A 26,911-nucleotide genomic window follows, 5' to 3' on the forward strand; every position below is an offset into this window, starting at 1 on the left:
AATGAGAGTCAATATTTAATGTTATGAAAAAATATATATCACAGGAAAAACTTACTTTTAACTTCTTTTGTTTTAACAACATTCAGTTTTTCTGCTAGAGGAAAGGAAAGCAACATCATTATTGAAATGTTTTTCAACGAGAACCTTGTCAAACCACACTTTAGTTAGGCTAACAAATAACTATTTTCCTTCAAGTACAACACATTTCCATGCCAATTCCAAACACATACACGCAATGCAGGCATGGCATTTTGCACATACACACTTCATGCACTTTAAACCCAGTCCTGGATTACTCAGGTGTAAGTCGTACAAGCAAGTGTGGGAGTGAACCAGAATATGTTATTGTCAGAAAGACTATGAGGTATGTTTATAATCTGTTGTTTAGCGTCCAATTTTTTAATGCTAAAACATCACAAACTTAGCTCCATAGTTATATTTTGACGCTAGACCTGTCTAGCATCAAAATATTGGAGTTATTGTCATTTGTTGGATGCGTAAACCCACCTTGCGTCAATGACATCCAAGGTAGGCGTTTCCCATCCACAAAATGTTGCTGAGCCCTTAGCACCATATTTTTATCCCCGTGCAAAAATAAGGCATGTGTAATGGAAATGCCCAGAGAACACTGGTCTCCAGTGCTGGCCATTGGGGTGGTGGGCATGACTCCTGTTTTCACTAAGACATGAGTCATTTTTGGGAGGTTGTGAGTCAGGAAATTAGGCTGGTTACCGGTATGATTTCTGCCATTAACCAGCATTCCGTCATTTTCTTTTCCCATACCTCCACCCTCACCCGGCTAGCTTCTCTTTTTTTGGACGCTAGCCCAAGCTTAGCACCGGCTTGTGCCATTCCTTAAATATGGTGCCCAGCATGCGCTGTAGAATGGTGCAAGCCAGCGCTATACTTTTAGATGCAAAACTGTGTTAGCGCAGTTTGGGTCAAAAAGTATAAATATGCCCCTATGTGTGGAAATATAAGGATGTTATTAAAAATCATTTAAGATCAAATAGTAAACTGTCTTTAAAAGAGTTAGGTAACCCTAAAGTTAGATACTTACAGAGGAATTCATCATAGTGGGTAAGAATCCTGCTATTTCTATTCAAGTGTGTCAAAGTGCTTTGACTATCATAGATGCTTATTAAAGATGTATCATATGCTCAACTTTCAAAACAGCAGAAAATAGCAATCCAACAATGTATCAACTCATATTGTCTTGGATATGACAGTGAAGATCTGTACTTGCCTAGGATCACTCAAAACATTATTGTCCATAGTAAGCAAACTGGACTTAGAAAAGAGGTGAATGTCTTGCTTTGCTGTTATATGCCACAATACCCAGCTCAGATCTCCGCAGAAAAGGATATCCCTAGTGCTTTTTTAGGGTTGAGACTGCGTCGCATGCGCTTGTGAATGCGTTTTGCTTGCGAGACCCTCTAGGAGTTAGAAAAGGGCTTGGAGTCCCGTCCACGTCACGTCACGTCAGTGTCTTTCATTGGTTCGTGGGCTAGCCTGTTAAAATCTGCTTGCTTTAATTAGTGGAAGGCATGCATATGTCGTGCCTTTTCCGGTGGTTAGCCCTCCTCGAGTGCAGCGACCAAGTACTGGAAACATGCGAGGCTCACTGTTCCCCATCAGGTTTGTGGACTACTTTTTATCTTTTGTTCGCAGCTCGATCTCGCTTGGCAGAAGTTGAGCGCTTTGCATAATATCAACCCTGTTACATAGTTAATTGCACATTTGCCAGTTACGTACATAATTGCACTTTTGCCAATAGGTTTTATTACGAGTGAACTGGAGCAGCGCTTTTTTTTTCTTTAAATGTGGCAAGAAAAATCCGGTTGGGAGTTTACAAATGGTAATAGCTGTAACTTGGCAAATTCGAGACCCTAGTGCATTGCAAATGCTTGTTCTGATTGCCTGTGTTGCTTTTGATCGTGTAGACTGAAAACCACTTCCCTTAGAAAAGGAGACTTTGTTCATAATTGCTTCCTAAAAATCGCAAACTTGCAAACCTTTTTAAAATTGCAGTTGCACTAAGTTGCTTGTGGGAACTGAAGATTCTGCTCAACCTGTACTCCTACACAGATGGATTACTACAGAGGTGTGATCAAAGCTCATTTGATCTCCTGCTAAAAGATCTTCTTGAACACCTGGATGGAAGGCAATTGTGTGCTTTTTAAGTGCTTGACCGCACATAAAATGGTACATTGGCCCTCATTCTGACCTTGGCGGTCTTTTCGCAAGACCGCCGAGTTACCGCCGCGGTAAAGACCGCCGACCGCGGCGGTATGCCGCTGCGCGTATTCCGACCGCTGGGAGCGTTCAGCCGGAATACCGCCAGCAGCCACACTGGCGGTCGGCGGGAAAGTGGAGACTGGTCAACCTCCACCGCCACGCCAGCAGAACACCGCCCCCAGAATTACGACCCACATTTCTGTGTGGCGGTCTTCTGTTGGCGGTCTTCTGTTGGCGGTCACGTCTCTATGGCTCCCGTCGCCTCCCGGAGGACCAACGCACAAGGTAAGTTGATCGTCCGTGAGGGGAGGGGGTGGGGGGGTGTTGTGTGATGTGTGCGTGCATGGGGGTGTGCGTGTGAGTGTGTAGAGGGGGTGTGTGAGTGCGTGCATGCGGGCGGGGAGTGCTGCTGTGCCTATGGGCAATGTGTTTAGTTCGGCGGGTGTGCATGTCGGCATGTATGTGTGCGGGTATGTGTCCCCGTTGTGTATGTGTGTGTAGGGGGTGTGTATATGTGCATGTTGGGGGTGTGTGCATGTCGGGGTGCATGTATGTGCATGTCGGGGTGGGGGTGGGGAGGGGGTTCGTACCACCTCTGGGGGGTGGCAGGGGGGTGGAGGGTGTGGGGGGAGGACTCGGGTGGGTAGTGGGGGGTGGGGGAGACCCCTATCAGTGCCAGGGAAGGAATTCCCTGGCCCCGATAGTGCTTACCGCCATGGTTCGCACGGCGGTTCCCGCCCGCAAGAAACCGCGGCGGTAGGCAGGGTCATAATACCCTTGGCGGTCTTGGGACGGCCGCCGGGCCGGAGTGCGCAAACTCCAGCCCCGCGGTCATGACCGCCGCGGCGGTCGGAGTGGAGAAGTGGCGGTCGGTCGCGGCGGGGACCGCCGCGGTCAGAATGCCATTTTTAATACCGCCGGTCTGTTCGCGGTCCGACCGCCGTCTCTCCGCCGACCGCCAGGGTCAGAATGAGGGCCATTATATTGAACTTCAAACAGCTCTCACCAAAACAATACAAAACAAATTAAATTTTCAGTACTAAATAAAATACACTCTTTAGAAAGCTATAATAATAAATCACCAAGAATCACAAAAACAAGAATTCAATTACTTAGTTGGATGGTAAAATTGTTTTAAATATAAATGTAAAACTTTAGAATTGAGTAAACGTATCCATTTGTGTGGGTAGCTGATTTAAAAGCATAGCACTTGTAACACCGAGGAGCTTTTTTTACCCAGTTTAGGATAGCACTCGTTTAAAACCATTAGCAATGGAACTGCAGCAGACTGCCAGCCTCTTACATATCCCTGGAAGTGAAAGAACCCAGGAAGTGTTTTTGGGACTAGACATGAATGGATTTAAAAGCAATACATAAGTACAAGTGATGTAATAACATTATTTACACCAAGAATAGTTTGAGTGGTCTGAACAGTATGGAGCTTGTAAAAAAAGACCTACTTAAGCAAACAGTTGCTCATACTATAAGTAGGTGTGTGAGAAATTGACATAAATTGCTTTTGCGCAATTAGGCGAAATTCAGAACGGAAAACTGGAATTTTTTGTTGCATGAGAAATGCACCCTCTGCCATTTTGGACACGAGAATGCATTTTTTACTAAAAGAAAAAATATTACCAAAAAAATTAGTGCCTTCGAACAACAGTTGCTCACATTTTAGCTGTTCATGTTCTATTGCTAAAATTTTGCTGTCAATGCAGCGTGATTAAGCCACGTGGCATAATCCTTGGAATCTTGCATAGCAAACGTAATGTGAAATTAAACAACATTGCTCAGGCATAATGGAAATTTCATCTCGGCCCCACTCAGAGCCTGAAAGCCACTGCCAAATAAATCAGAAGCATAATAAAAGTCATAATTTAAAACCATAGGGCCTCATTATGGCTTTGGCGGTCCCACCACAGAACCACCATAGCTGCAGGGAGGACGCCACCACTATGGCGGTGACGTCCCCAATGAGCATATTTACCAAGTTACTGTGAGGCTGACAGGTGAAAACATTTGGGGCAGTTTGCACTTAGGCCCTCATAACTTTTTGTCCACATAAGCTACCCATGCCAAATTTGCGTTCTTTTTTCCCAACGTCCTAGGGATTCTAGAGGTACCAAGAGTTTGTGGGTTCTCCTGGAGGTGATCAAGAGCTTAGCCAAAATACAGCAAAATTTTGTTTTTTTAAAACAAAATGGGAAAAAAGAGCTTGTGGTTTTTTTCCCTCAAAAGGGTTTGCGGTGCTAAAATCACCATCTTCCCAGCTTTGAGGCAGACTTGAATCAGAAAACTGAATTTTTCAACACAATTTTGGCATCTTACTAGGACATACCCCATTTTTACTATTTTTTGTGCTTTTAGCCTCCTTCCAATTAGTTACAGAAATGGGTGTTCAACCAATGTTGGATCCCAAACAGCTAAACATTTCTGAAAAGTAGACAAAATTCTGAATTCAGCAAGGGGTCATTTGTGTATATCCTACAAGGCTTTCCCACAGAAAATAACAGGTGAAATAAAAAAATATTGAAATTTAGGTTAAAAAAACTGCCATTTTTCTCCACGTTTTACTTTGCAACTGTTTCCTGCGATGTTAGATTTTCAAAAGCAAAATACTGTTACGTCTGCTGGACGTTTCGGGTTGTGGGATATATAGGGCTTGTAGGTTCAGCAAGAACCCTAGGCACCCAGAGCCAATAAATGAGCTGCACCTTGCAATGGGTTTTCATTGTATACCGGGTATACAGCAATTCATATGGTGAAATATAAAGGCTGGAAAATATGTATCAAGGATATCTTTGGATTTCCAAAATGCGTATAAGATAAGGTGTTGAGAAGCAGTGGTTATTTGCACATCTCTGAATTCCAGGGTCCCCATACTAGCATGTGAATTACAGGGCATTTCTCAAATAGACGTCTTTTTTACACACTGTCTTTCATTTGAAAGGAAAAAATGTAGAGAAACACAAGGGGCAATAACACTTGTTCTGCTATTCTGTGTTTCCCCAAGTCTCCTGATAAAAATGGTACCTCACATGCGAGGATAGACCTAATGCTCACGACAGAAAACACAACATGGACACATCACATTTTTACATTGACATCTGACATGTTTTTTGCAAAGTGCCTAGCTGTGGATTTTGGCCTCTAGCTCAGCCGGAAACCTACCAAACCTGTGCAATTTTGAAAACTAGATACCTAGTGGCATCGAGGATGGGGTGACTTGTGGGGCTCTCACCAGGTTCTGTTACCCAGAATCATTGCAAACCTCAAAATTTGGCAAACAAACACTTTTTCCTCACATTTTAGTGATAGAAAGTTCTGGAATCTGAGAGGAGCTACAAATGTATTTCCACCCAGCATTCACCCAACTCTTCCAAAAAAAATGGTACCTCACTTGTGTGGGTAGGCCTAGTGCCCGCGACAGGAAACGCCCCAAAACACAACATGGACACATCACATTTTTACTTTGACAACTGGCGTGTTTTTTGGAAAGTGGCTACCTGTGGATTTTGGTCTGTACCTAAGCCGGCACCTATGAAAACTTACCAAACCTGTGCATTTTTAAAAACTAGACACCGAGGAGAACCCAGGATGGGGTACCTTGTGGCACTCTCACCAGGTTCTGTTACCCAGTATCCTTTGCAAACCCCAAAAATTTGGCAAAACAAAAACACCTTTTCCTCACATTTCGGTGATGCAAAGTTCCGGAATCTGAGGGAGCCACAAACTTAATTTTACCCAGCGTTACCCCAGGTCTCCCAATAAAAATGGTACCTCACTTGTGTGGGTAGGCCTATTGCCCGCGACAGGAAATGCTCTAAAACACTACGTGGACACATCAAAGTTATCAAATACAAAACTACCTGTTTTTGCAGGGGGGACACCTGCATTTTTGGCCCTGGGCTCAGCAGCCATCCAGGGAAACCTACCAAACCCCACCATCCCTGAAAACTAGACACCTGAGGGAGTCCAGGGAGGTGCGACTTGCGTGGATCCCTCAGTATTTTCTTACCCAGAATCCTCAGAAAACCTCAAATGTATTTCCACATTTCTATGTAGAATCATCACACCGGCACAAATTTTCTACCACCCAATGTTCCCCTCTGTCTCTGGGTAAAAATGATACCTCACTTGTGTAGATGAGCCAAGTGCCTGTGACAGGGAAGAGCCAACAACATGTTGAAAATGAGGGTGAACCAAAGCGAGTCCAAACGGTCAGTTTAAAAAAAATAATTTTTAGGCTGACAAGTGGGGCAGAAAGTTTATCGGTATAGATGCGACAATGCTGGGTGGTAGGAATTTTGTGGATTCCTGAAGATTCCGGAAGATTCCGGAAGGTTCCGTCACAAAAATGTGGGAAAAATGTGTGATTTGAAGGGCATGGTGGGTAAGAAAATAGTGCGGATGCATGTGAAGCACACCACCATGGACTCACCCAGATGTTTAATTTTCAGATGTGTCTAGGTGTTGAAGAGTTTTCTACATGGCAGCATCCCAAAGTCCAAAAAGTGCAGTCCTCACCATTCCAAGTGGGACAATTTTGAGAGTTAGACAAGCTTGCATGGCCCAAATGTAAAACCCAAAATAATCAAATATCCTCTTGCTTGCCATGGGATAAGATGTTTTAGTGTGCAGGGGGAGAGCAGAAAGACTGTTACCCACTTTATTTGGAGAGGGGGCATAACCATGCCCATACTGGTTGGTAGTCATCACCCAACTATTATTATTTTTTTTTTAATTCCCTGGCATCTAGTAGGCTTTATGCCCCCCAGGGGAGTGGATTGGGGGTACTAGCCCCATCTGCCCACCGGTGGGCAGAACAACTTTGTCCCTATTTATTTGGGGGTGGGGGTATGGCCATACCCCCACCCTCTTTTTTGAGAAAAAAATGTTCCCTGTTCTTTCCTGGGAGACAAAAATGGGCAACAGTAATGTGCCCCCTTGGGGAGTGACCCTTGGCCCCCCCAAACAAAACACACATAGAAACACACTCCAGTCCCTGGTTCCTAAGTGGTTTCTGCCCCCCTTGGGGAAGATGGGCCTAATAGAAGTAGGCCAATCTGCCCCCAAGGGAGGCAGAAATGGACTAAATAAAATTGCCCCCCCGGGGGAGCGACCATTGCTTAAGGGGTCGCTACCCATCTGTAAAAACTAAAAAAGTCTCTGGTGCCTAGTGGCTTCTGCCCCCTTGGGGGGAGATGGGCCTAATAGAAATTGGCTGATCTGCCGCCAAGGGGGGCAGAAATGGCCTAAAATAAATTTGCCCCCAGGGGAGCGACCCTTGCCTATGGGGTTGCTCCCCTTACGTGAAACTGACGTAACAAAAATCCTTGGTGTCTAGTGGTCTCAGTCCCCTTGGGGGCAGATTGGCCTAAGACAAATATGCCAAACTGCCCCCAAGGTGGGCTAAAATGGTCTAAAATAAAATTGCCTAAAATAGGCCGATCTGCCTCCAGGGGGGCGCAAAAAAGGTCTAATAATTAATTGCCCCCCTTATGCATAAAATGAAATAAACAAAAAAAAAACCTGGTGCCTAGTGGCATTTCTGCAGCCCAATTACTTGACTATCGGGCTGCAGAAATGCTTACAGAGGCATTAAAGGAAAGGCATTTCCTCTCCTTTCATGACATAATATAAAATAAATCAACTATTAATCTATTTTTATAATTAATTATCAATTACAAATTACATTGCAGAAAAAAGATGTTACAAATAATTTAATTTAAAAAAACTTCCCACCCTAATTCCCCACCAACCCAACAACAATTTCTTATTAAAGAAAACAATTACATTTCTTATAAAAACTTATAAATTATATTTAAAATAAATTAAACCCAAATATTATGATATAACTAATTATATATACTACTAGAAGAAAGCTTGTTTATTAAAGTAGTTTAAATGCCATTTTATACACCTATACTAAATAATACAATATTATTCACAAATATCAGTAAAAAGAGATATTAATTACTGTAGGAAATTGGGTTACTGGTTGAGGGGGTGAAACATTACTCAAGCAACAACCGCAATTCCTGTCAGGGTGAAATACAAGCAAACCTCACATTAATTGGTGCTTAACTCTTTGGTAGTTTGGCACAAAATCAGTCCGACTTAACAATGTGTAAAGCATGTTTACAGCACATAAACAGTAATAAAGTGAAAACACAACACAATAAAAATCTCCAAAGTTTAGAAAAATAGAGCAACATTTAGTGAATGATTTGACACAAAAATAAGGCTTAAAAGCACAAATGCCAACTGTGGTTACACGGTCGCCTTGAACCAGGAAAAAGGGCCTAATTTAGAGTTTGATGGAGGGGATATCTCTGTCACAAATGTGACAGATATCACGTCCGCCATTTATTGCAATCCCATTACAGCCTATGGAGATTGTAATAGTAACCAATAAAGGGCTGCTGAACAAGGGGCCAGATGTAGCAACTTCCGCATTGGCGATTCGGAAATTGCGAGTCTGTGCGACTTACAATTTCCGAATCGCAAATGTGGATGCCGAACGGTGTCTCAGACACCGTCTGCGACTCACTATGTGGTCGCAAAGACCCACCTCATAAATATTAATGAGGTGGGTTGCAATTTAAGACCCCATAGCGAATCCCTGCACTCACAGGGATGGTGGCCTGTTGAAGTCAGCAGACCTCCATGTCTGTGACTGCTTTTTAAATAAAGCAGTTTTTTTATTTTTTTATTTTGCAGCCCGTTTTCCTTAGAGGAAACCGAGTTCCCTTTTGCGAATGAGTTACCACCAGTGTGACATTCGCGGTCACAAAGCAATTCTGCATTGCGATACGAGTCTCAAATAGGAAGGGAACACCCCTTCCTATTTGCGAGTCACATTCACAATTTGCGAGTCGGTACCGACTCGCAAATTGTGAATGTGCATCGCAGAAGGCTTTTTGTATGGCGCAAACTGTGATTTTCGAAGTTTGCACCATGCAAACAGCTTACTACATCTAGCCCAAAGTTCCTTAATTCCTGGTTGTAAAACATGGTACGGTCCTGCATTGAGGATGCATTGCACAGAGATGCTTCCAAGGAGCTGCAGGCTGCAATGTAAGGTCCTACATTGAGGATACATTGCGCAGCAGGGGTTCTGAGGAGTTGCTGAGCTGCGATGCGAGGTCTTGCATCAAGGAGGCACTTTGCATCTGCAGTTCCAAAGGGCTGTGAAGTCCTGTGTCTGGGATGTGCTGCACATTGGATTTTGAGTCTTCCACAGGTCCAGTGGTATCCTGAAGATCTAGGTCAGACAGCCGATCCACTACTTATACATGGTGCCATTTTGAAGTCAGAGAAGTTTCTAGAGCCCTTCCTTTATAGAGGAGTCTAGAACCTTTGGCCTACCTGCCCTGGCTCCGGCGTGTCTGGGGCAGAAAAGACTAATGTGAAACCCTTTGTGAGTATGCTGAGGCAGAGACTTTGTGATATGAGGTGCAAGTGTGGTAGGTGACATTGCGGCAGGTGACAGCTCCACCCCTATCATGTCAGAGATGCCCATCCTGCCAACGCCTATTCCTCCTTTGTCTCACTGTCTGGGAGCAATACACAATTGCCAGTCACACCTAGACATCTGACTCAGGATACAGGTTGCAGGCACCTAATGGTTGGGACAGAAAAATGACATCTTTCTAAAAGTGACATGCTCAGATTTGTTACTTTAAAATCTGACACTACAAGCACCATATCAAGGGGAGAGCTCAGGTCCCAGAAGGCACGGGGCCCCAGGAGGAGGTCCCAGGCCCACATGCAAACCAGCACTGGCTTGCGCTCATAAGCGCTTCATTCTCCCGCAGCGAAGAATGATACAAGCACCAGATTCAGGGGAGACCACAGGTCCCAGAAGGCACAGGGCCCCAGGAGGCAGTCCCAGGCCCATCTGCACACCAGCAGTGACCCGCACTCATAAGCACTTTCATTCTCCCACATAGCGGGATGCTACAAGCACCAGATCCAGGGAAGACAGCAGGTCTCAGAAGGCACAGGAGCCCAGGAGGCGGTCCCAGGCCCACCTGCACAACGGCACTGACTCGCTCTCATAAGCGTGTTCATTCTCCCACAGCGCAGGACGCCACCAGCACCAGATCCAGGGGAAACCACAGGTCCCGGAAGGCACAGTGTCCCAGGAGATAGTCCCAGGCTCACCTGCACACTGGCACTGACTCGCACTCATTAGTGCTTTCTTTCTCCAGCAGCACGGAATACTACAAGCACCAGATCAGGGGAGTCCGCAGGTCCCAAAAGGCACCAGGCCCCAGGAGGCCCAACTGCACACTGGCACTGACTCGTGCTCATAAACGCTTTCATTCACCCACAGCGCGGGACTCACCCGGGCCTCGCCCAGGCAAAGCCCGGGGCAAGGGCAGGCCTGGCCACGTCCGTGGGAGCCCAAAGGAGGCTAGGCTGGGGCACCCCTCTAGCATTTTATATCAAGTAGGCTTTGTAGGCTCTAGTGTGGCTGTTGCACCTTGGTGGGGGCTGTATTATTGATTTAGCTGATCATCTAGGGCCTACCCATTTATTAAACATAGTATTGCTGAGGGTTAAAAGAAGGCGACCGAGGGTGGGGCCGGGGTGGTGCAAAATAAAAAATATAAGAAGCGGAAGCATGCAGCAAATATTTGCGTAACGGAAACGATTGATGATCTTTTAGTTGAATGTGAAGAAATATTAACTTCTCCCCCTGATAACTTTCCTGAAGGCACCCAGAGTGTGCGCTGCCCCGCTCACGTGGGGGTAAACAACAGGAAAATTCCAGATATGTTAAAAAAGCGAGAGGTGCAGGACTTAGCATCCATAGGGAAGGGGGTGGTCATGATGTCACTAATACTCTTGTACTTCGGGCGAATAAGTCACCATGTGATGGTAGTGATATTTTACCTTTTAGTAACCTCTTTAGCCCTTTAAGTTATATTTTAGATCTAAATGATGACCCATTATATGACTGCAGGTGTGACAGTAGACACAATTGTCACCCCCAATGTGAATGAGGCTCTGTACACTTCCCACATACAAGATCTAAAGTGTGAAGTGGCCGAGCTTAAATCCATGGTGTTGGAAAATGGGTTATTGGTAAGGGCAGGTAGGTACCTACACCTAGCAACAAGCCACCAACCACCACTTAGGTACAGTTAGGTCTCAGTAAATTAATCCCAGCTCAACCCTTGGTAGCTTGGCAACGAGCATCAAGGCTTAACTTAGGAGACAGTGTGTAAAGCATTCAAATATCACAAAACAGTAATTAAATAAAACACAGGAAACAGTTTAAAAATCCAAAACCAATTTATAAAAATAGTTTATATTTTTATCTTTAAAATGACACAAAAACGAATAAAATCGGATAAAGGGAACCGGAGATATGAATTTTTAAAGAATTATTATTTTTCTAGCGCTTAGAAACAAAAAGCGCCAATCGGGTCATCTGGTTGCACCAGGACCGGGGCAAAGTCAAAGTTTCAGGCCGACCGCGATGGAGCCCTGCTCGGCTACAAGTCGCGGGAGGCCTCGGTTAAAAAGTTACCTTCTGACTTAGTCTTTATTTTGAAGATTTTCTTCAGCGGGACGAACCTGCCAGTCGAATCCGACCTCCTGGAGCCCTTGTCCGGATATGCGATGCTGGATTCCTCGGTGGAGATTTTTACCTTCGGACTTAGTCGTTTTTTCGAGGTGAAAATCCTTCGACCGGGGTAAACCTGGATCTTGATCCGACGTCCGTGGAGCCCTTCTCGGATACGATGGCTGGGAGGTCCCGGTCAACTTTTTACCTTCGGACTTAGTCTCTTTTTCGGAGATTTTTCTTTACCGGGACGAACCACCAAATCAGGCCGGGTCGCAGTTGAGGCAAGCCGGCTAGAATTTCCTCGGCGGGTCGGTCCCTCTCTGGAGCTTTTTTACAAAAATTCTCAAATCTTCTCCAAACTTCTGGGGCTTCACCCAGATGTTCTTTTAAGGTTCTTTTGGGGTTCACAGCTCACCCCAAGGGTCCAGAAGTTCTGTGATGGTCCTTGGGGGGTGCAGACTTCAACTCCCAGAATGCACCTGGCGCAAACTCCTTTTTGGCCACTGGACAGTGGTCAGCTGGTCACTTTTCAGGAGTTGGTGCAGGGGGACTCTGGATAGCAATTTTTCACCTGTAGCAAACAGGGAGTCCCTCCTTGAACCAGTGGAAGCCAGGCAAAGTCCTTCTTGTGGTGAAGCCCAAGTGTGCAGCTGGTGCAGTCCTTCTGAGTGCAGGTTCCAGGTGCAGGCCAGGGGTCCAGCAGGGCAGTCCTTCTTCTCCTTTAGTTCTTTTCTTCTTGAAATCTGGCGGGGATCTGAGGTGTGGGGGCAGGTCTGCCAGTTTTATCCTTGCTCCTGGGTGAAAAGCAGGGGGGTCCTGGTTCTCCAATCAGGTACAGGGTCGTCCCCCTGTGATGACTACTTCCTGGGAAGTGTGGCAAATATCCATCCCAAAAGGCAACATTCTCTAAAAATCCAACATGGCTGAATCTGATTTTTGGAGGTTACATCTGGCTGAGCCCACCCACTGGTGTGGCTAAAAATCATAAACACACCCCTCTCCTGCCCTCTCCTAATCTAATCAAGGGGGCACCTAGCTGTCTGGGGTTGCAGGGTGTGGGGGTGTTGCTGGTTGCTCCAAATGTCCTTCTCTGCCTTTGAAGACCAGTTTGGCAGCCCTCCCCCTTCCTGCCTCACCATCTGCTGAGGGGAGATTCTCTCCCCCAAGCACATTCCTTTGTGTGAAGCCAGGCCACTTCACACCTCATCGAGGTAGCTTGACTAAGCTGCTGCAGGCTGGCCAATCAGAGCACAGCAGCAAAAACAATGCAGGGCTGAAATTGGCAACTTTTTAGGTAAAGTCTAAAACTCTTCACCTGAACAAGTTATATTAAATCCAACAACTGGAAGTTGTGGGATTTATTACAACAATTAATTTGATGCCAAATTCTTGGTATGCAACATTTAAGGAGACTTTAAAATTTTAAATAAAGTCTCCCCATTCTAGCCTATGAAGGCCATTTACTTCAATGAGGGAAAAACGAATTTGGCTGTTTTTACCTCACCAGGGTTTATAAATCTATTTGTATAAAGTCCCTGCTTATAGTTACATGGCACCCAGCCCTAGGGGCACATAGGGCACACCTTAGGGGTGACTTATAAGTAAAAATAAGGTAGTTTAAGACTTTGGAACTACTTTTAATTCCAAAGTCGAATTTGCATATAACTTTAATTTAAAAGCAGCCAGCAAGGCAGGCCTGCCTTTAAAATGACACTGGGCACCTCAGCAGTGCACCTAGGTGTGCACCACCTATGCTGTGGTCCCTAAACCTACATGCCCTACCATATACTAGGGACTTATAGGTAGGTTAACTTAGCCAATTATAATTAGCCTAATTTGCATATCCATTTTACACAGAGCACTGGCCCTGGGACTGGTAAGCAGTACCCAGGGCACAGCCAAGAGTCAGTAACCACCAGTACCTGTCCAAAAAGTGTAGGGGTGATCAGGGCAAAAAAGGAGGACTTTCCTACACCGCCCCCCCGATGAAAGGTGATGGGTACTAACCTACACCCTGGTAGTCCTCATCAGCTAAGTGGAAAAACCTGGAAAGGCCATCTGCATTGGCATGGGCAGTCCCAGGTCTGTGCTCCACTGTGAAGTCCATCCCCTGTAGGGAAATAGACCACCTTAACAGTTTTGGGTTCTCCCCCCTCATCTGCATCAACCATCTGAGAGGTCTGTGGTCAGTTTGTACACGGAAGTGAGTGCCAAACAAGTAAGGCCTCAACTTCTTCAGGGACCAGACCACAGCAAAGGCCTCCCTCTCAATGGCACTCCATTTCTTCTCTCTGGGGAGTAGTCGCCTGCTGATGAAGGCAACTGGGTGATCTTGGCCCTCTTCATTAACTTGTGCTAACACTGCCCCAATCCCTTCCTCTGAAGCATCTGTTTGCACTATAAACTCCTTGCTATAGTCAGGGGCCAGTAACACTGGTGCTGAACACATAGCCTGTTTTAGGGTGTCAAAAGCTTTCTGACACTCTGGGGTCCAAATGACTTTCTTGGGCTGTTTCTTGGAGGTAAGCTCAGTCAGAGGGGCCACTATGGTCCCAAAATTCTGAACAAACCTCCTGTAGTACCCAGTCAGGCCAAGAAAGGCCCTGACCTGAGTCTGGGTTTTAGGAGCCTCCCAATCCAGGATAGTCTGGATCTTTGGGCTGGAGAGGTTGTACATGGCCTCCACCAACAAGGTGGCCCAGGTACACAACTGAGCTTTGCCCTATCTGGCACTTGCTTGCCTTGATAGTCAGGCCTGCTTGAAGCAGGGCCTGAAGCACTTCCTTCAGGTGGACTAGGTGGTCCTTCCAGGTGGAACTAAATACAGCTATATCAATTCAATTCAATTCAAAGAAGCTTTATTGCGGCTACAAGAGCCAAAAAAGCGCGAGCAGTAATAAATACAAATAAATACACGTAATAAAATAAAATTGTAGGTAGATAAAAAGGAAGTAAAAAAAGTAAGTAATAAAAGAAATAAAAATGGAATAAAAGTGAGATAGAATAAAATGAAATGAAATGAAAAGCGCTGTGCAGGATGTTAGGACAGTCTTATTAGGAGTCTTTGTCCAGAAGAGATTTCCCTCTGATAAGCCAACTGGCTCCGAGGAATTTGGCGATAGCGATCACTAGCGTTGGCCTGGTGTCTGATCTAAGGATTCGCAGGGCTAGCACAGAGCAGCGTACTCCCAGTAGTCTGCATGCCGGGGCCAGCCATTTCCTACGGGGGGCGGTATACGCGGGGCATGCAAAAAGGAGGTGAGGGAGATTCTCGACGGGGGCTTTGCAAGCAGGGCATGCGGTGGATTCACTGTGTGACCAGCTGCTGGTGAAAGTTCTTAATGGGAGTGTTCCAATACAGAGCTGGAAGTACAGTTTCCTTTCCCTTGGGGCCGTGATTAGGTCCCAAAAAGTTTCGTACTTGCATGAATCTTTTAGGTTGGCAAAGTCACAGGATAATGTAGTGTGGAGTGCAGCCCGAGTGTCTTCGTGGTTGGCCCTTTGCCAGTATAGTTTCTTTAGTTCCCTTTTCGAGGGAAAGACTGACGTGGCTGGTGAGTTCCAGAGATCATCGAGCCCGATAGAGTGAAGTAAATCCTTGATGGATCGTAGCCAGGGGATTCTGTGCAGGTGGTCGGCTTTTAGGATGACCTGTAGAGCTTCAGTGAAGATGTCAAGTTCCGGAGTGGTCCAGAGACGCCGCCAGTACAGCTATATCATCCAGATAAGCTGCACTGAAAGATTCCAACCCAGACAGGACTCTATTCACCAACCGTTGGAAGGTGGCAGGAGCATTTTTCATGCCAAAGGGCATCACCTTGAACTGAAAGTGGCCCTCTGGTGTGGAAAATGCTGACCTCTCCTTAGCTCCTGGACTTAAGGCAATCTGCCAATATCCTGAGGTCAGATCAAATGTGCTCAGGAATTTGGCAGCCCCCAACCTGTCAATGAGCTCATCAGCTCTAGGTATGGGGTGAGCATCAGTCCTAGTGACTGCGTTTAGACCTCTGTAGTCCACACAAAATCTCAATTCTTTCTTCCCACCTTGGGGATTAGGTTTGGGCACCAGTACCACTGGACTGGACCAAGGACTATCAGAGGGCTCAATTACCTTGAGCTCCAACATCTTAGCCACTTCAGCTTTGATGTTGGACTTGACCTGGTCAGACAGCCTGTACAGCTTGTTCTTGACAGGCAAGCTGTCACCAGTGTCAACATCATGGACACACCAATTGGTGAGTCCAGGGGTCAGGGAGAACAGACTAGCAAACTGTTTCAAAACTAGTTTGCAGTCTTTTTGTTGCTGATCTGTCAATTTGGGAGAGAGTACCACTCCCTCCACTGACCCATCTTGTGCCTTTGAGGACAGGAGGTCTGGCAGAGGTTCACCCTCCTCCTCCTTCCCTTCATCAGTGACCATCAGCATGGTCATGTCTGCCCTGTCCTGATGGGGTTTCATCCTGTTCACATGCAGGATCCTGTGAGGATTCCTGGGGGTGCCAAGGTCCACCAAGTAGGTGACCTCACCTTTTTTCTCCAGAATTGGATAGGGCCCAGTCCATTTGGCCTGAAGTGCCCTAGGAGCCATGGGCTCCAAAACCCACACCAGCTGTCCTGGGTGATACTCAGGCATGGTAGCCTTTTGATCATGCCAGAGCTTCATGAGCTCCTGGCTGGCCTCCAGGTTTCTGCTTGCCTTCTTCATGTATTCAGCCATGCGTGACCGCAGGCCCAGCACATAATCTAGCACATTCTCCTTGGACTCTTTGAGAGGCTTTTCCCAAGACTCTCTCACCAAGCACAATGGGCCTCTTACAGGGTGCCCAAACAGTAACTCAAAGGGGCTGAATCCAACCCCCTTCTGTGGCACCTCTCTGTAGGCAAACAGCAGGCATGGGAGGAGGACATTCCATCTCCTCCTGAGTTTGTCAGACAAACCCATGATCATGCCCTTCAGGGTCTTATTAAATCTTTCCACCAGACCATAGGTCTGTGGATGATAGGGGGTGGTGAACTTATAAGTAACACCACACTCATCCCACATGGCTTTCAGATAGGCTGACATAAAGTTTGTGCCCCTATCTGAGACCACCTCCTTTGGGAACCCCACTCTGGTGAACACACCAAGTAGGGCCCTAGCCACTGTGGGAGCAGTGACTGTCCGGAGGGGTATTGCCTCAGGGTACCTGGTGGCATGGTCCACAACCACCACAATGTACCTGTTACCTGAGGCAGTGGGTGGGTCTAGGGGACCAACAATGTCAATCCCCACCCGCTCCAAGGGAGTCCCAACCACTGGCAGTGGTATCAAGGGAGCCTTTGGCTTGCCCCCTGTCTTGCCACTGGCTTGGCAGGTGACACAGGAGCTGCACAACTCCTTGACTTTTTCTGACATTTGGGGCCAATAAAAATGGTGACCAGCCTGTTCCAGGTCTTGGTCTGTCCCAAATGTCCAGCTAAGGGGATATCATGGCTTAAAGTAAGGAGGAATTCTCTATACTTCTGGGGGACCACTACTCTCCTAGTAGCCCCTGGTTTGAGGGCCCTTGCCTCAGTGTAGAGAACTCCATCCTCCCAGTAAACCTTGTGGGTCCCACTGGTATCCCCTTGTTCTTGCCTGGCAGCAGTCTGCCTCAGGCCCTCAAGAGTGGGACACTCTCTTTGTCCCTGGCACAAATCTTCTCTGGTGGGCCCACCTGCCCCTTGCAGTTCTGCCAAGTCAGGCAGAGCTTGCAGGGGAAGTGTCCCTCCCTCAGAGTTCAGATCCTCCCCCTCAGGGTTGGATTCTTCCTGACCCTCTGTACTTGTAGGGGCTGGCAAGCCAAACCCAGTGCCCTTTCTCTTCTTCTTGGAGGCTTGGCCCATTGTTCCAGGGTCCAAGTGTCCAGCACTTCCCTGTTGTGCTGCCTGTGACCTTGTCACAGCACACACCCATTCAGGGAGGTCCAGCATCTGTGCATGGACCCTTCTCTCCACCTCTGACCATTCAGATGCTTCAAGATAATTTCCCAGCAGACACTCTACTGGGAGGGCAGGAGCTACAGCTATCTTCTTAGGGCCAGTCACACCTCCCCATTCCAGACTCACCATGGCCATGGGATGGAGTTTGGTTCTGCTATCTGCATAAGTCACCTGGTGGAAGACACCAGGTAAGACATGCTCTGGAGAAACCAGCTTCTCTGTGACCATTGTCACACTGGCTCCTGTATCTCTCAGAGCTTCCACCTCAGTCCCATTGACTTTAGGTCTCTGCCTATACCTCTCCATGATGGGAGGCAAGGTGGCCATAGTTGCAATGTCCACCCCACCCACGGATACTAAGGTGACCTCTGTGTACCCTGATTCCAGCCCTGGGCCAACTTCCACCCCCAACCCTGCACTAGCAATCCCCTGGGATTGCCCACCAGTGGGGGGCTTCTTGGAGCAGGTAGCATCTCCTCTTTTATGTCCAGGTTGATAACAGTCAAAACACTTGCCGGCCTTAGCAAGCTCCTGAAACCTTCCTGCTTTAGCAGGATCATAATTCTTTCCCTGATACCCTTTCCCCCTAAAAGTGGAATGGCTCGGGGCTCCCCCACCCTGAGAAGTTTTTAAGACTCTTGTGAGGACTCTTTGGGCTTTTAATCATCTTTCCCTTGGTTCTTCCCCTGAGAAGAACCATGTCCTCCCTTTTTTTGATCACCCCCTGGGGGTTTCTGGTTAACCCTAGTTCTTAACCAGTCATCTGCTGCTTCCCCCAGCTCTCTGGGGTTGGTCAACCTAGAGTCAACTAGATACTGGCGGAGCTTCTCTTGGACACAATTGGTTAGAAGGTGCTCCCTCATAATCAAATTGTACAGCCCCTCAAAGGTACTTACCTTGTTGCCCTGTATCCAGCCCTCCAGTGCCTTTACTGAAATGTCCACAAAGTCCACCCAGGACTGGGTGCTTGTCTTTGGGGTGTCCATAAACTTGAGCCTATACTGCTCTGGGGTCAGACCAAACTTTTTAGTCAAGCAACTCTTCATACTGGGGTATGAGTCTGCATCCTCCCCACTCATGGTTAGGAGCCTATCCCTCCCAGAGTTGGGAACTAACTCCCAAAGAAGTGAACCCCAGTACTGAGGCTTGACTCTCCTCATCTGGAGGGCCCTCTCAAAGGCCCCCAGCTACTTATCTATGTCATCCCCCTCTACATAAGCAGGAACCACCCCTTTGGGTAATCTGGGGGAAAAAACCCCACCCAGGGACACCTCAGCTTCTTTATCGCTGCCACCATCTCTTTTCTCTTTGTTTGCCCACTTTTTCTTTTCTAGGGCCAGCTTGTCTGCTTCCAAAGATATGTATGCTAGCTGGGCCTCCAGCTCTCTTTCTCTGATGGATGGGTTCTCTCCTCCTGAAAGGACCCCCTTCCCACCACTAGCTTTGGGTCTGCCCCTAGTGACTGTATTTACTGAGGACCGTTCTTCCTCATCCTCACTTAGGCTCAGATGTCTTCCCTCCCCTGAGTGGTTAGAGCTAGCATCCTCCCTTCTTTCTCCCTCCTCTGGAGCTTCTTCTGACTCTACCTCTTGGGCCTCAGCCCATGCTGTCAGGGATTTGATCAGGATTTGCTTCCTGAGATCAGTGGTTGCAGGCAACCCTCTTTCAATACACAACCCCCTAAACTGGATCCCACCGCTGCCACCAAAAATGTTGGAAAATGGGTTATTGGTAAGGGCAGGTAGGTACCTACACCTAGCAACAAGCCACCAACCACTACTTAGGTACAGTTAGGTCTCAGTAAATTAATCCCAGCTCAACCCTTGGTAGCTTGGCAACGAGCGTCAAGGCTTAACTTAGGAGACAGTGTGTAAAGCATTCAAATATCACAAAACAGTAATTAAATAAAACACAGGAAACAGTTTAAAAATCCAAAACCAATTTATAAAAATAGTTTATATTTTTATCTTTAAAATGACACAAAAACGAATAAAATCGGATAAAGTGAACCGGAGATATGAATTTTTAAAGAATTATTATTTTTCTAGCGCTTAGAAACAAAAAGCGCCAATCGGGTCATCTGGTTGCACCAGGACCGGGGCAAAGTCAAAGTTTCAGGCCGACCGCGATGGAGCCCTGCTCGGCTACAAGTCACGGGAGGCCTCGGTTAAAAAGTTACCTTCTGACTTAGGGCCTGATTCCAACTTTGGAGGACGGTGTTAAACCGGCCCAAAAGTGGCAGATATACCACCTACCGTATTACGAGTCCATTATATCCTATGGAACTCGTAATACGGTAGGTGGTATATCCGTCACTTTTGGGACGGTTTAACACCGTCCTCCAAAGTTGGAATCAGGCCCTTAGTCTTTATTTTGAAGATTTTCTTCAGCGGGACGAACCTGCCAGTCGAATCCGACCTCCTGGAGCCCTTGTCCGGATACGCGATGCTGGATTCCTCGGTGGAGATTTTTACCTTCGGACTTAGTCGTTTTTTCGAGGTGAAAATCCTTCGACCGGGGTAAACCTGGATCTTGATCCGATGTCCGTGGAGCCCTTCTCGGATACGATGGCTGGGAGGTCCCGGTCAACTTTTTACCTTCGGACTTAGGCCCTCATTCTGACCTTGGCGGGCGGCGGAGGCCGCCCGCCAAAGTCCCGCCGTCAGCTTACCGTTCCGCGGTTGAAAGACCGCGGCGGTAATTCTGACTTTCCCGCTGGGCTGGCGGGCGGTCGCCTTCAGGCCGCCCGCCAGCCCAGCGGGAAAGAGGCTTCCACGATGAAGCCGGCTCGGAATCGAGCCGGCGGAGTGGAAGCTGTGCGACGGGTGCAGTTGCACCCGTCGCGTATTTCACTGTCTGCGCAGCAGACAGTGAAATACATTTAGGGGCCCTCTTACGGGGGCCCCTGCAATGCCCATGCCAGTGGCATGGGCACTGCAGGGGCCCCCAGGGGCCCCGCGACCCCCCCTACCGCCATCCGGATCCCGGCGGTCGGACCGCCGGGATCTGGATGGCGGTAGGGGGGGTCGGAATCCCCTCGGCGGCGCAGCAAGCTGCGCCGCCGTGGAGGATTCAATGGGGCGGCGGTACACTGGCGGGAGCCCGCCAGTGGTGCCGGTCCAATCGCGGCTTTACCGCCGCGGTCGGAATCCCCATTGGAGCACCGCCGGCCTGTCGGCGGTGCTCCCGCAGTCCTCCGCCCTGGCGGTCTTTGACCGCCAGGGTCAGAATGACCGCCTTAGTCTCTTTTTCGGAGATTTTTCTTTACCGGGACGAACCACCAAATCAGGCCGGGTCGCGGTTGAGGCAAGCCGGCTAGAATTTCCTCAGCGGGTCGGTCCCTCTCTGGAGCTTTTTTACAAAAATTCTCAAATCTTCTCCAAACTTCTGGGGCTTCACCCAGATGTTCTTTTAAGGTTCTTTTGGGGTCCACAGCTCACCCCAAGGGTCCAGAAGTTCTGTGATGGTCCTTGGGGGGTGCAGACTTCAACTCCCAGAATGCACCTGGCGCAAACTCCTTTTTGGACAGTGGTCAGCTGGTCACTTTTCAGGAGTTGGTGCAGGGGGACTCTGGATAGCAATTTTTCACCTGTAGCAAACAGGGAGTCCCTCCTTGAACCAGTGGAAGCCAGGCAAAGTCCTTCTTGTGGTGAAGCCCAAGTGTGCAGCTGGTGCAGTCCTTCTGAGTGCAGGTTCCAGGTGCAGGCCAGGGGTCCAGCAGGGCAGTCCTTCTTCTCCTTTAGTTCTTTTCTTCTTGAAATCTGGCGGGGATCTGAGGTGTGGGGGCAGGTCTGCCAGTTTTATCCTTGCTCCTGGGTGAAAAGCAGGGGGGTCCTGGTTCTCCAATCAGGTACAGGGTCGTCCCCCTGTGATGACTACTTCCTGGGAAGTGTGGCAAAAATCCATCCCAAAAGGCAACATTCTCTAAAAATCCAACATGGCTGAATCTGATTTTTGGAGGTTACATCTGGCTGAGCCCACCCACTGGTGTGGCTAAAAATCATAAACACACCCCTCTCCTGCCCTCTCCTAATCTAATCAAGGGGGCACCTAGCTGTCTGGGGTTGCAGGATGTGGGGGTGTTGCTGGTTGCTCTAAATGTCCTTCTCTGCCTTTGAAGACCAGTTTGGCAGCCCTCCCCCTTCCTGCCTCACCATCTGCTGAGGGGAGATTCTCTCCCCGAAGCACATTCCTTTGTGTGAAGCCAGGCCACTTCACACCTCATCAAGGTAGTTTGACTAAGCTGCTGCAGGCTGGCCAATCAGAGCACAGCAGCAAAAACAATGCAGGGCTGAAATTGGCAACTTTTTAGGTAAAGTCTAAAACTCTTCACCTGAACAAGTTATATTAAATCCAACAACTGGAAGTTGTGGGATTTATTACAACAATTAATTTGATACCAAATTCTTGGTATGCAACATTTAAGGAGACTTTAAAATGTTAAATAAAGTCTCCCCATTCTAGCCTATGAAGGCCATTTACTTCAATGAGGGAAAAACGAATTTGGCTGTTTTTACCTCACCAGGGTTTATAAATCTATTTTTATAAAGTCCCTGCTTATAGTTACATGGCACCCAGCCCTAGGGGCACATAGGGCACACCTTAGGGGTGACTTATATGTAAAAATAAGGTAGTTTAAGACTTTGGAACTACTTTTAATTCCAAAGTCGAATTTGCATATAACTTTAATTTAAAAGCAGCCAGCAAGGCAGGCCTGCCTTTAAAATGACACTGGGCACCTCAGCAGTGCACCTAGGTGTGCATCACCTATGCTGTGGTCCTTAAACCTACATGCCCTACCATATACTAGGGACTTATAGGTAGGTTAACTTAGCCAATTATAATTAGCCTAATTTGCATATCCATTTTACACAGAGCACTGGCCCTGGGACTGGTAAGCAGTACCCAGGGCACAGCCAAGAGTCAGTAACCACCAGTACCTGTCCAAAAAGTGTGGGGGTGATCAGGGCAAAAAAGGAGGACTTTCCTACACATGGTAACTATCTTAATCTCCATGGTCAAACAGACGATGCCAGTAGAGTGGACGACTATCTTGGATTGTGCCCATAATCCTGTACCTAGTTCTGCAGGCCTGCTAGCCCCATTGTCTAAAATGTCTTTGTCAACTTACAATAAGAATTATACTTGCGCTATCTACTCTACCGCTGGCAGCTTGGTTTCCTGTGCGGATCATTACCCAGCTCGCGGCAGGTTAGGTAATCCCCGACAGGTCTCCACATGCAGTGGTCTGGGTTCGGTTAAGGAACCAAAATTGTGTTGTCAATCTTCCAGGCCTGTGCAAGACAATGTTTCCAATAATGTTACACACTCTGTTGCTGACGGGCTCAAATTTACCAAATCCTGTCTTGATGGTCAATGTGCCCAAGTTACACACTGCGGCACCTAGGGAAGTCGGAGAATCAATCAGAAATAAGGCGATTCATTGGATCCGTCATGTGAGAGGCTGTTATTCTGTGATTCGTGAGGATATAATTGAGGCAGTTAGGAGGCCAGATCCTGATACACATTATGATATGATTGAATTAACATTTAGGGACAAGAGTATGGTAGACAACTTGGTGGCTCTAGATGCCAGGACAAGTGCACCTAGGCATTCCTGCATACAGTTTAAATACCCTAGGCTTTTCTTACATCATAAAGCTCGTTTTACCCCTCATCTGGTTTATAGTTTATCTGGTCTAAATGAGAATGACTGGCTTGGAGTACCGTCTGAGACTCGTTCTGATTTCCCATTCCTGGCTTTCACCCTGTTTGATGTAATTAGCCCTGGCACTGGTGTTTTTTCCATTCCGATTTCTGAGCTTACTAGCTCCCTTTCTTTTGATAGGCCTTGTCAATTAACTCAGGAACAGCTATGTTCCAGTTAGCTCCTCAAAACGTTGGGGTGTGCCTTGTCTCCTGGAATGTGGCAGGTTTAGGATCCGCTGTCTCCTTACCAGCTTTTTCTTTATTCATCGAGGACCATGAAATCTGTCTTTTCCAGAAAACATGGGCAGTTGATTCACTTTTCCGGTCTGGCTACTTGAGCTTTTATAACAATTGCAGACCATCTAGCGGTTTCATTATATGGGCTAGAACATCATTAAACTGCAGTATATCTCTGTTATCTATTCATTCCCCTGACATACTAGGCATCTGGTTATTATCTGGGGCAAATGTAGGAGTGATCATTCTTAATATCTATGTAAGAGAGGTGAGGGGGGGTCTGGCTTCCGGTACCCTCCGCGTTTTGGAGATGTTCCTAAGGCAATGCCTCGGCATTTCAAAATTATTGTGGCAGGTGATCTCAATGTCACATTTGAGACTCTTGACTGGGATGATCCTAGGTTTACTTATGAAGAGGATCGGGTATGGTCTGTTCCTTCTCTGGACATTCCTCCCATTAAAAGGTTGTTGCTAGTAGCTTTACAGCTGAAAGCCTTGAGTTCCAAATTTGGACTTAAAGCACTCAATGGTGGGACCAGTAATACTTATAATAAGGTTAACCATACAATAGAATCAAATATTGTTTAGTTGATTTAAGACTGTGGTCTTCAGTCATTGATATGACAGTTATCGAGAGAACAGAGAGTGATCACAATCCACTCTCAGCCCAAATGCTTGCCGTGTGTAATCAAATGTTTATGACTAGCATCCCTACTATACCACTAACGGCTTTTACTAAGACCAATGATAAACGTCACTTAAAGTGGCATCAGGTAACAGCCTGGCCAGATATTCTAAGTTTAGTGAACGCTGTTCTGAGGTCTTTAATGGGGGACCTAGAGACAGGCTTGCAACCAACAGCTAACAATTGATTACATCCCTTGCTTTATGTTTTGAGAGTATTGCAGCCCAATTTATTTTAGGTAGTGAATCTGGTGGTGGAAGGCCTCAAGGAAAACATCACTGGTTCAATAAGGAATATCGGGCTTTACCTAAACTATAGATTAAAGCCGTTAAATCTAAGGATGTAGTTGCTCTCCGTTAAGCCAGGTAGTCTTATAAGGCTGCCATTTGTAAAGCCAAACGCGAGTGGGACGAAAAGTGGTGGGCTGCACTAAATGATGCATCATGTGAGAAGAACGGTGTAAAACTCTGGTCTTTGGTTGTGCATGACCCTGATAATGGTGTATTGAATGTGACAATGAATATTGTTGCAACAGAGTGGGTAGACCATTTCAGTCAATTCTATTCTGCCGACCATCTTAGTATGGCATGTGAGTCTATTTTTCTACCATCATTGACCAAATTTCCAACCCTTCATCTTCACAATTGTTTACTCTCTCTGAAAACACTTAAGCATGGTAGAGCATCTGGTTTGGATGGTGTTCCAGTGTATTTGTTCTTAACTGATGTTGAAGTCTGGTTGAGATATATTTTTATTATATCCAATGCAATAGCGGTGTGGGCACCAATTCCTGAGCCATGGAAGGGTGCTGTTGTAGTACCTATCTACAAAAAAGGTGATAGATCTCTACCCTGTAAATATAGGCCAATTAGACTACTGTACTCTGTACAGAAAGCCTTGTGCCACTGCCTTTTGGGGAAGATCCAGGATTGTATGTTTAAGCATGTTATACTTTGCTCATTGCATGCTGGTTTTTGCAGGAAAATGTATACTATTGACCAAGCTCTCAGGTTTTTGCTTTTATATTGGAAGACGATTTTCATTGGCAAGGGGAACTTGTATGTTGCCTTTGTAGATCTGAAATCTGCATTTGATTTCCTGCCTTACAATAAGTTGTGGGAAGTCTGAAATTGCAATGCCCTCCAATATCCCTTCCTTACTTGAACGGCTTCATGGGGGTAAACATGCATGCATCTGGTGGTGCGTTCCGGTGCAGCCTTCTGACAAAATCCCAGTGTCCTCGGGAGTGCACCACAGGCGTGTCCTTTCCCCAACTGTGTTTTCATTATATATTAATGACATTGTCTCCTTATTTAAGGTAAAGGCAGATACAGCATCCATAGGCACACATAAAGTTCCCGTCTTGTTATTTGTGGATGACACTCTTTTGATATCTAAGACCTCGAGTGCCTTAGGAAAACTCCTAACATGTTTTGAGGATTTCTGTTTGTCTCGGGGACTGGAAATCAATACTTCTAAAACCAAATTGATGTCACTCAATCCTCATAGATCCACTTGGAGGTATCCCACTGAGAAGGTAAAATCTTTTAGGTACCTCACCCTAACGATATCAGAGAACATGTCCTGGAAGTCACATATTACCTAGGTGGCTCTGAAGAAGAAACAAATTACAGGGGTTTTAATTAAGGATTTTAGTGTTACCTATACTAAGCCGTTTCGCCCAGCACTCCAGATCTGTGAGGCTAAGGCTGTGAGATCTGCACTCTATGGTGCATAATTGTGGGGCCATGTTTAAGTCCAAGAAGTATGTCTTATTGATGACACGTTTTAAAGGAAGCTTGTCTCTCTTCCACTGAGCACTCTGCTTATTCCTCTTTTTAAGGACTTGGGCATTAAGGATATAGGTTGCAAGGCTCGTTTACATCCTCGTTTGTTTGGGAGACGGTTTGGTCTACTCCAGAGCTTGCCTCTCACATTGTAGCCTTGTAGTCCATAATAGAAGCTGATTGCTCCCTTAGCATTACTTGGCTTAGATACATTAAAGAGTCATTGTATATGTTTTGGTTTCCGCAAGCTTGGGCATTCCCAGCTACTGCTCCCTTCACCTCGAAGTATGGCTTAAAAAAGCATTATTGGAGGGTGCTAGATTCTGAGGAGTTGTGTGTGGTAATCCGTTCTAAACTGTCACATGACTTTATCGATTTGAATAATGTGTGCAGATATGAGGTATTCTGGGATGCAATTTCAGTCCCTAAAGATAGGAAGTTGTATTTCCAGTTTTGTGTAGGAACCTTACCACTCAGATCATTTACCAGCCACTGGCCATCAGAGTTTTATTTGCTTGCCCTACTTATGCAACCCTTCGTGGAAATGGCTCGGCCCTGCTTGTAGGTGGCTGGTTGTTCGTAGGAACTCTGTTGCTCTTTGAATTCTTAAATCAGATACCCACCTGGTTCTGGTCACTGCTGTTGCTACGTTTCTTGGAGCCATGTGGATTCTTAGAACAAAGATTTTATCTTCACTTATGTGATGCATTT

General features: G+C 46.7%; 1 protein-coding gene across 43 annotated transcripts in view; it reads right to left on the bottom strand.

Annotated features, from left to right (window-relative positions):
- TRDN (triadin) overlaps window positions 1–26,911 on the bottom strand; it is a 1,868,677-nt gene that overhangs the window by 950,516 nt on the left and 891,250 nt on the right. For 37 of the 43 annotated variants that reach the window (XM_069234794.1, XM_069234791.1, XM_069234779.1 and 34 more), the window contains one exon: window positions 56–94. The exons of 4 other annotated variants lie outside the window; for them this stretch is intronic. In XM_069234794.1, coding sequence (XP_069090895.1) covers window positions 56–94 — 39 coding nt within the window. The remainder of the gene's footprint in view (window positions 1–55; window positions 95–26,911) is intronic. 2 more of the 43 variants (XM_069234778.1, XM_069234759.1) reach the window with 1 other exon arrangement.

The sequence above is a fragment of the Pleurodeles waltl genome, chromosome 5 (assembly GCF_031143425.1).
Source record: "Pleurodeles waltl isolate 20211129_DDA chromosome 5, aPleWal1.hap1.20221129, whole genome shotgun sequence".
Lineage (NCBI taxonomy): Eukaryota > Metazoa > Chordata > Amphibia > Caudata > Salamandridae > Pleurodeles > Pleurodeles waltl.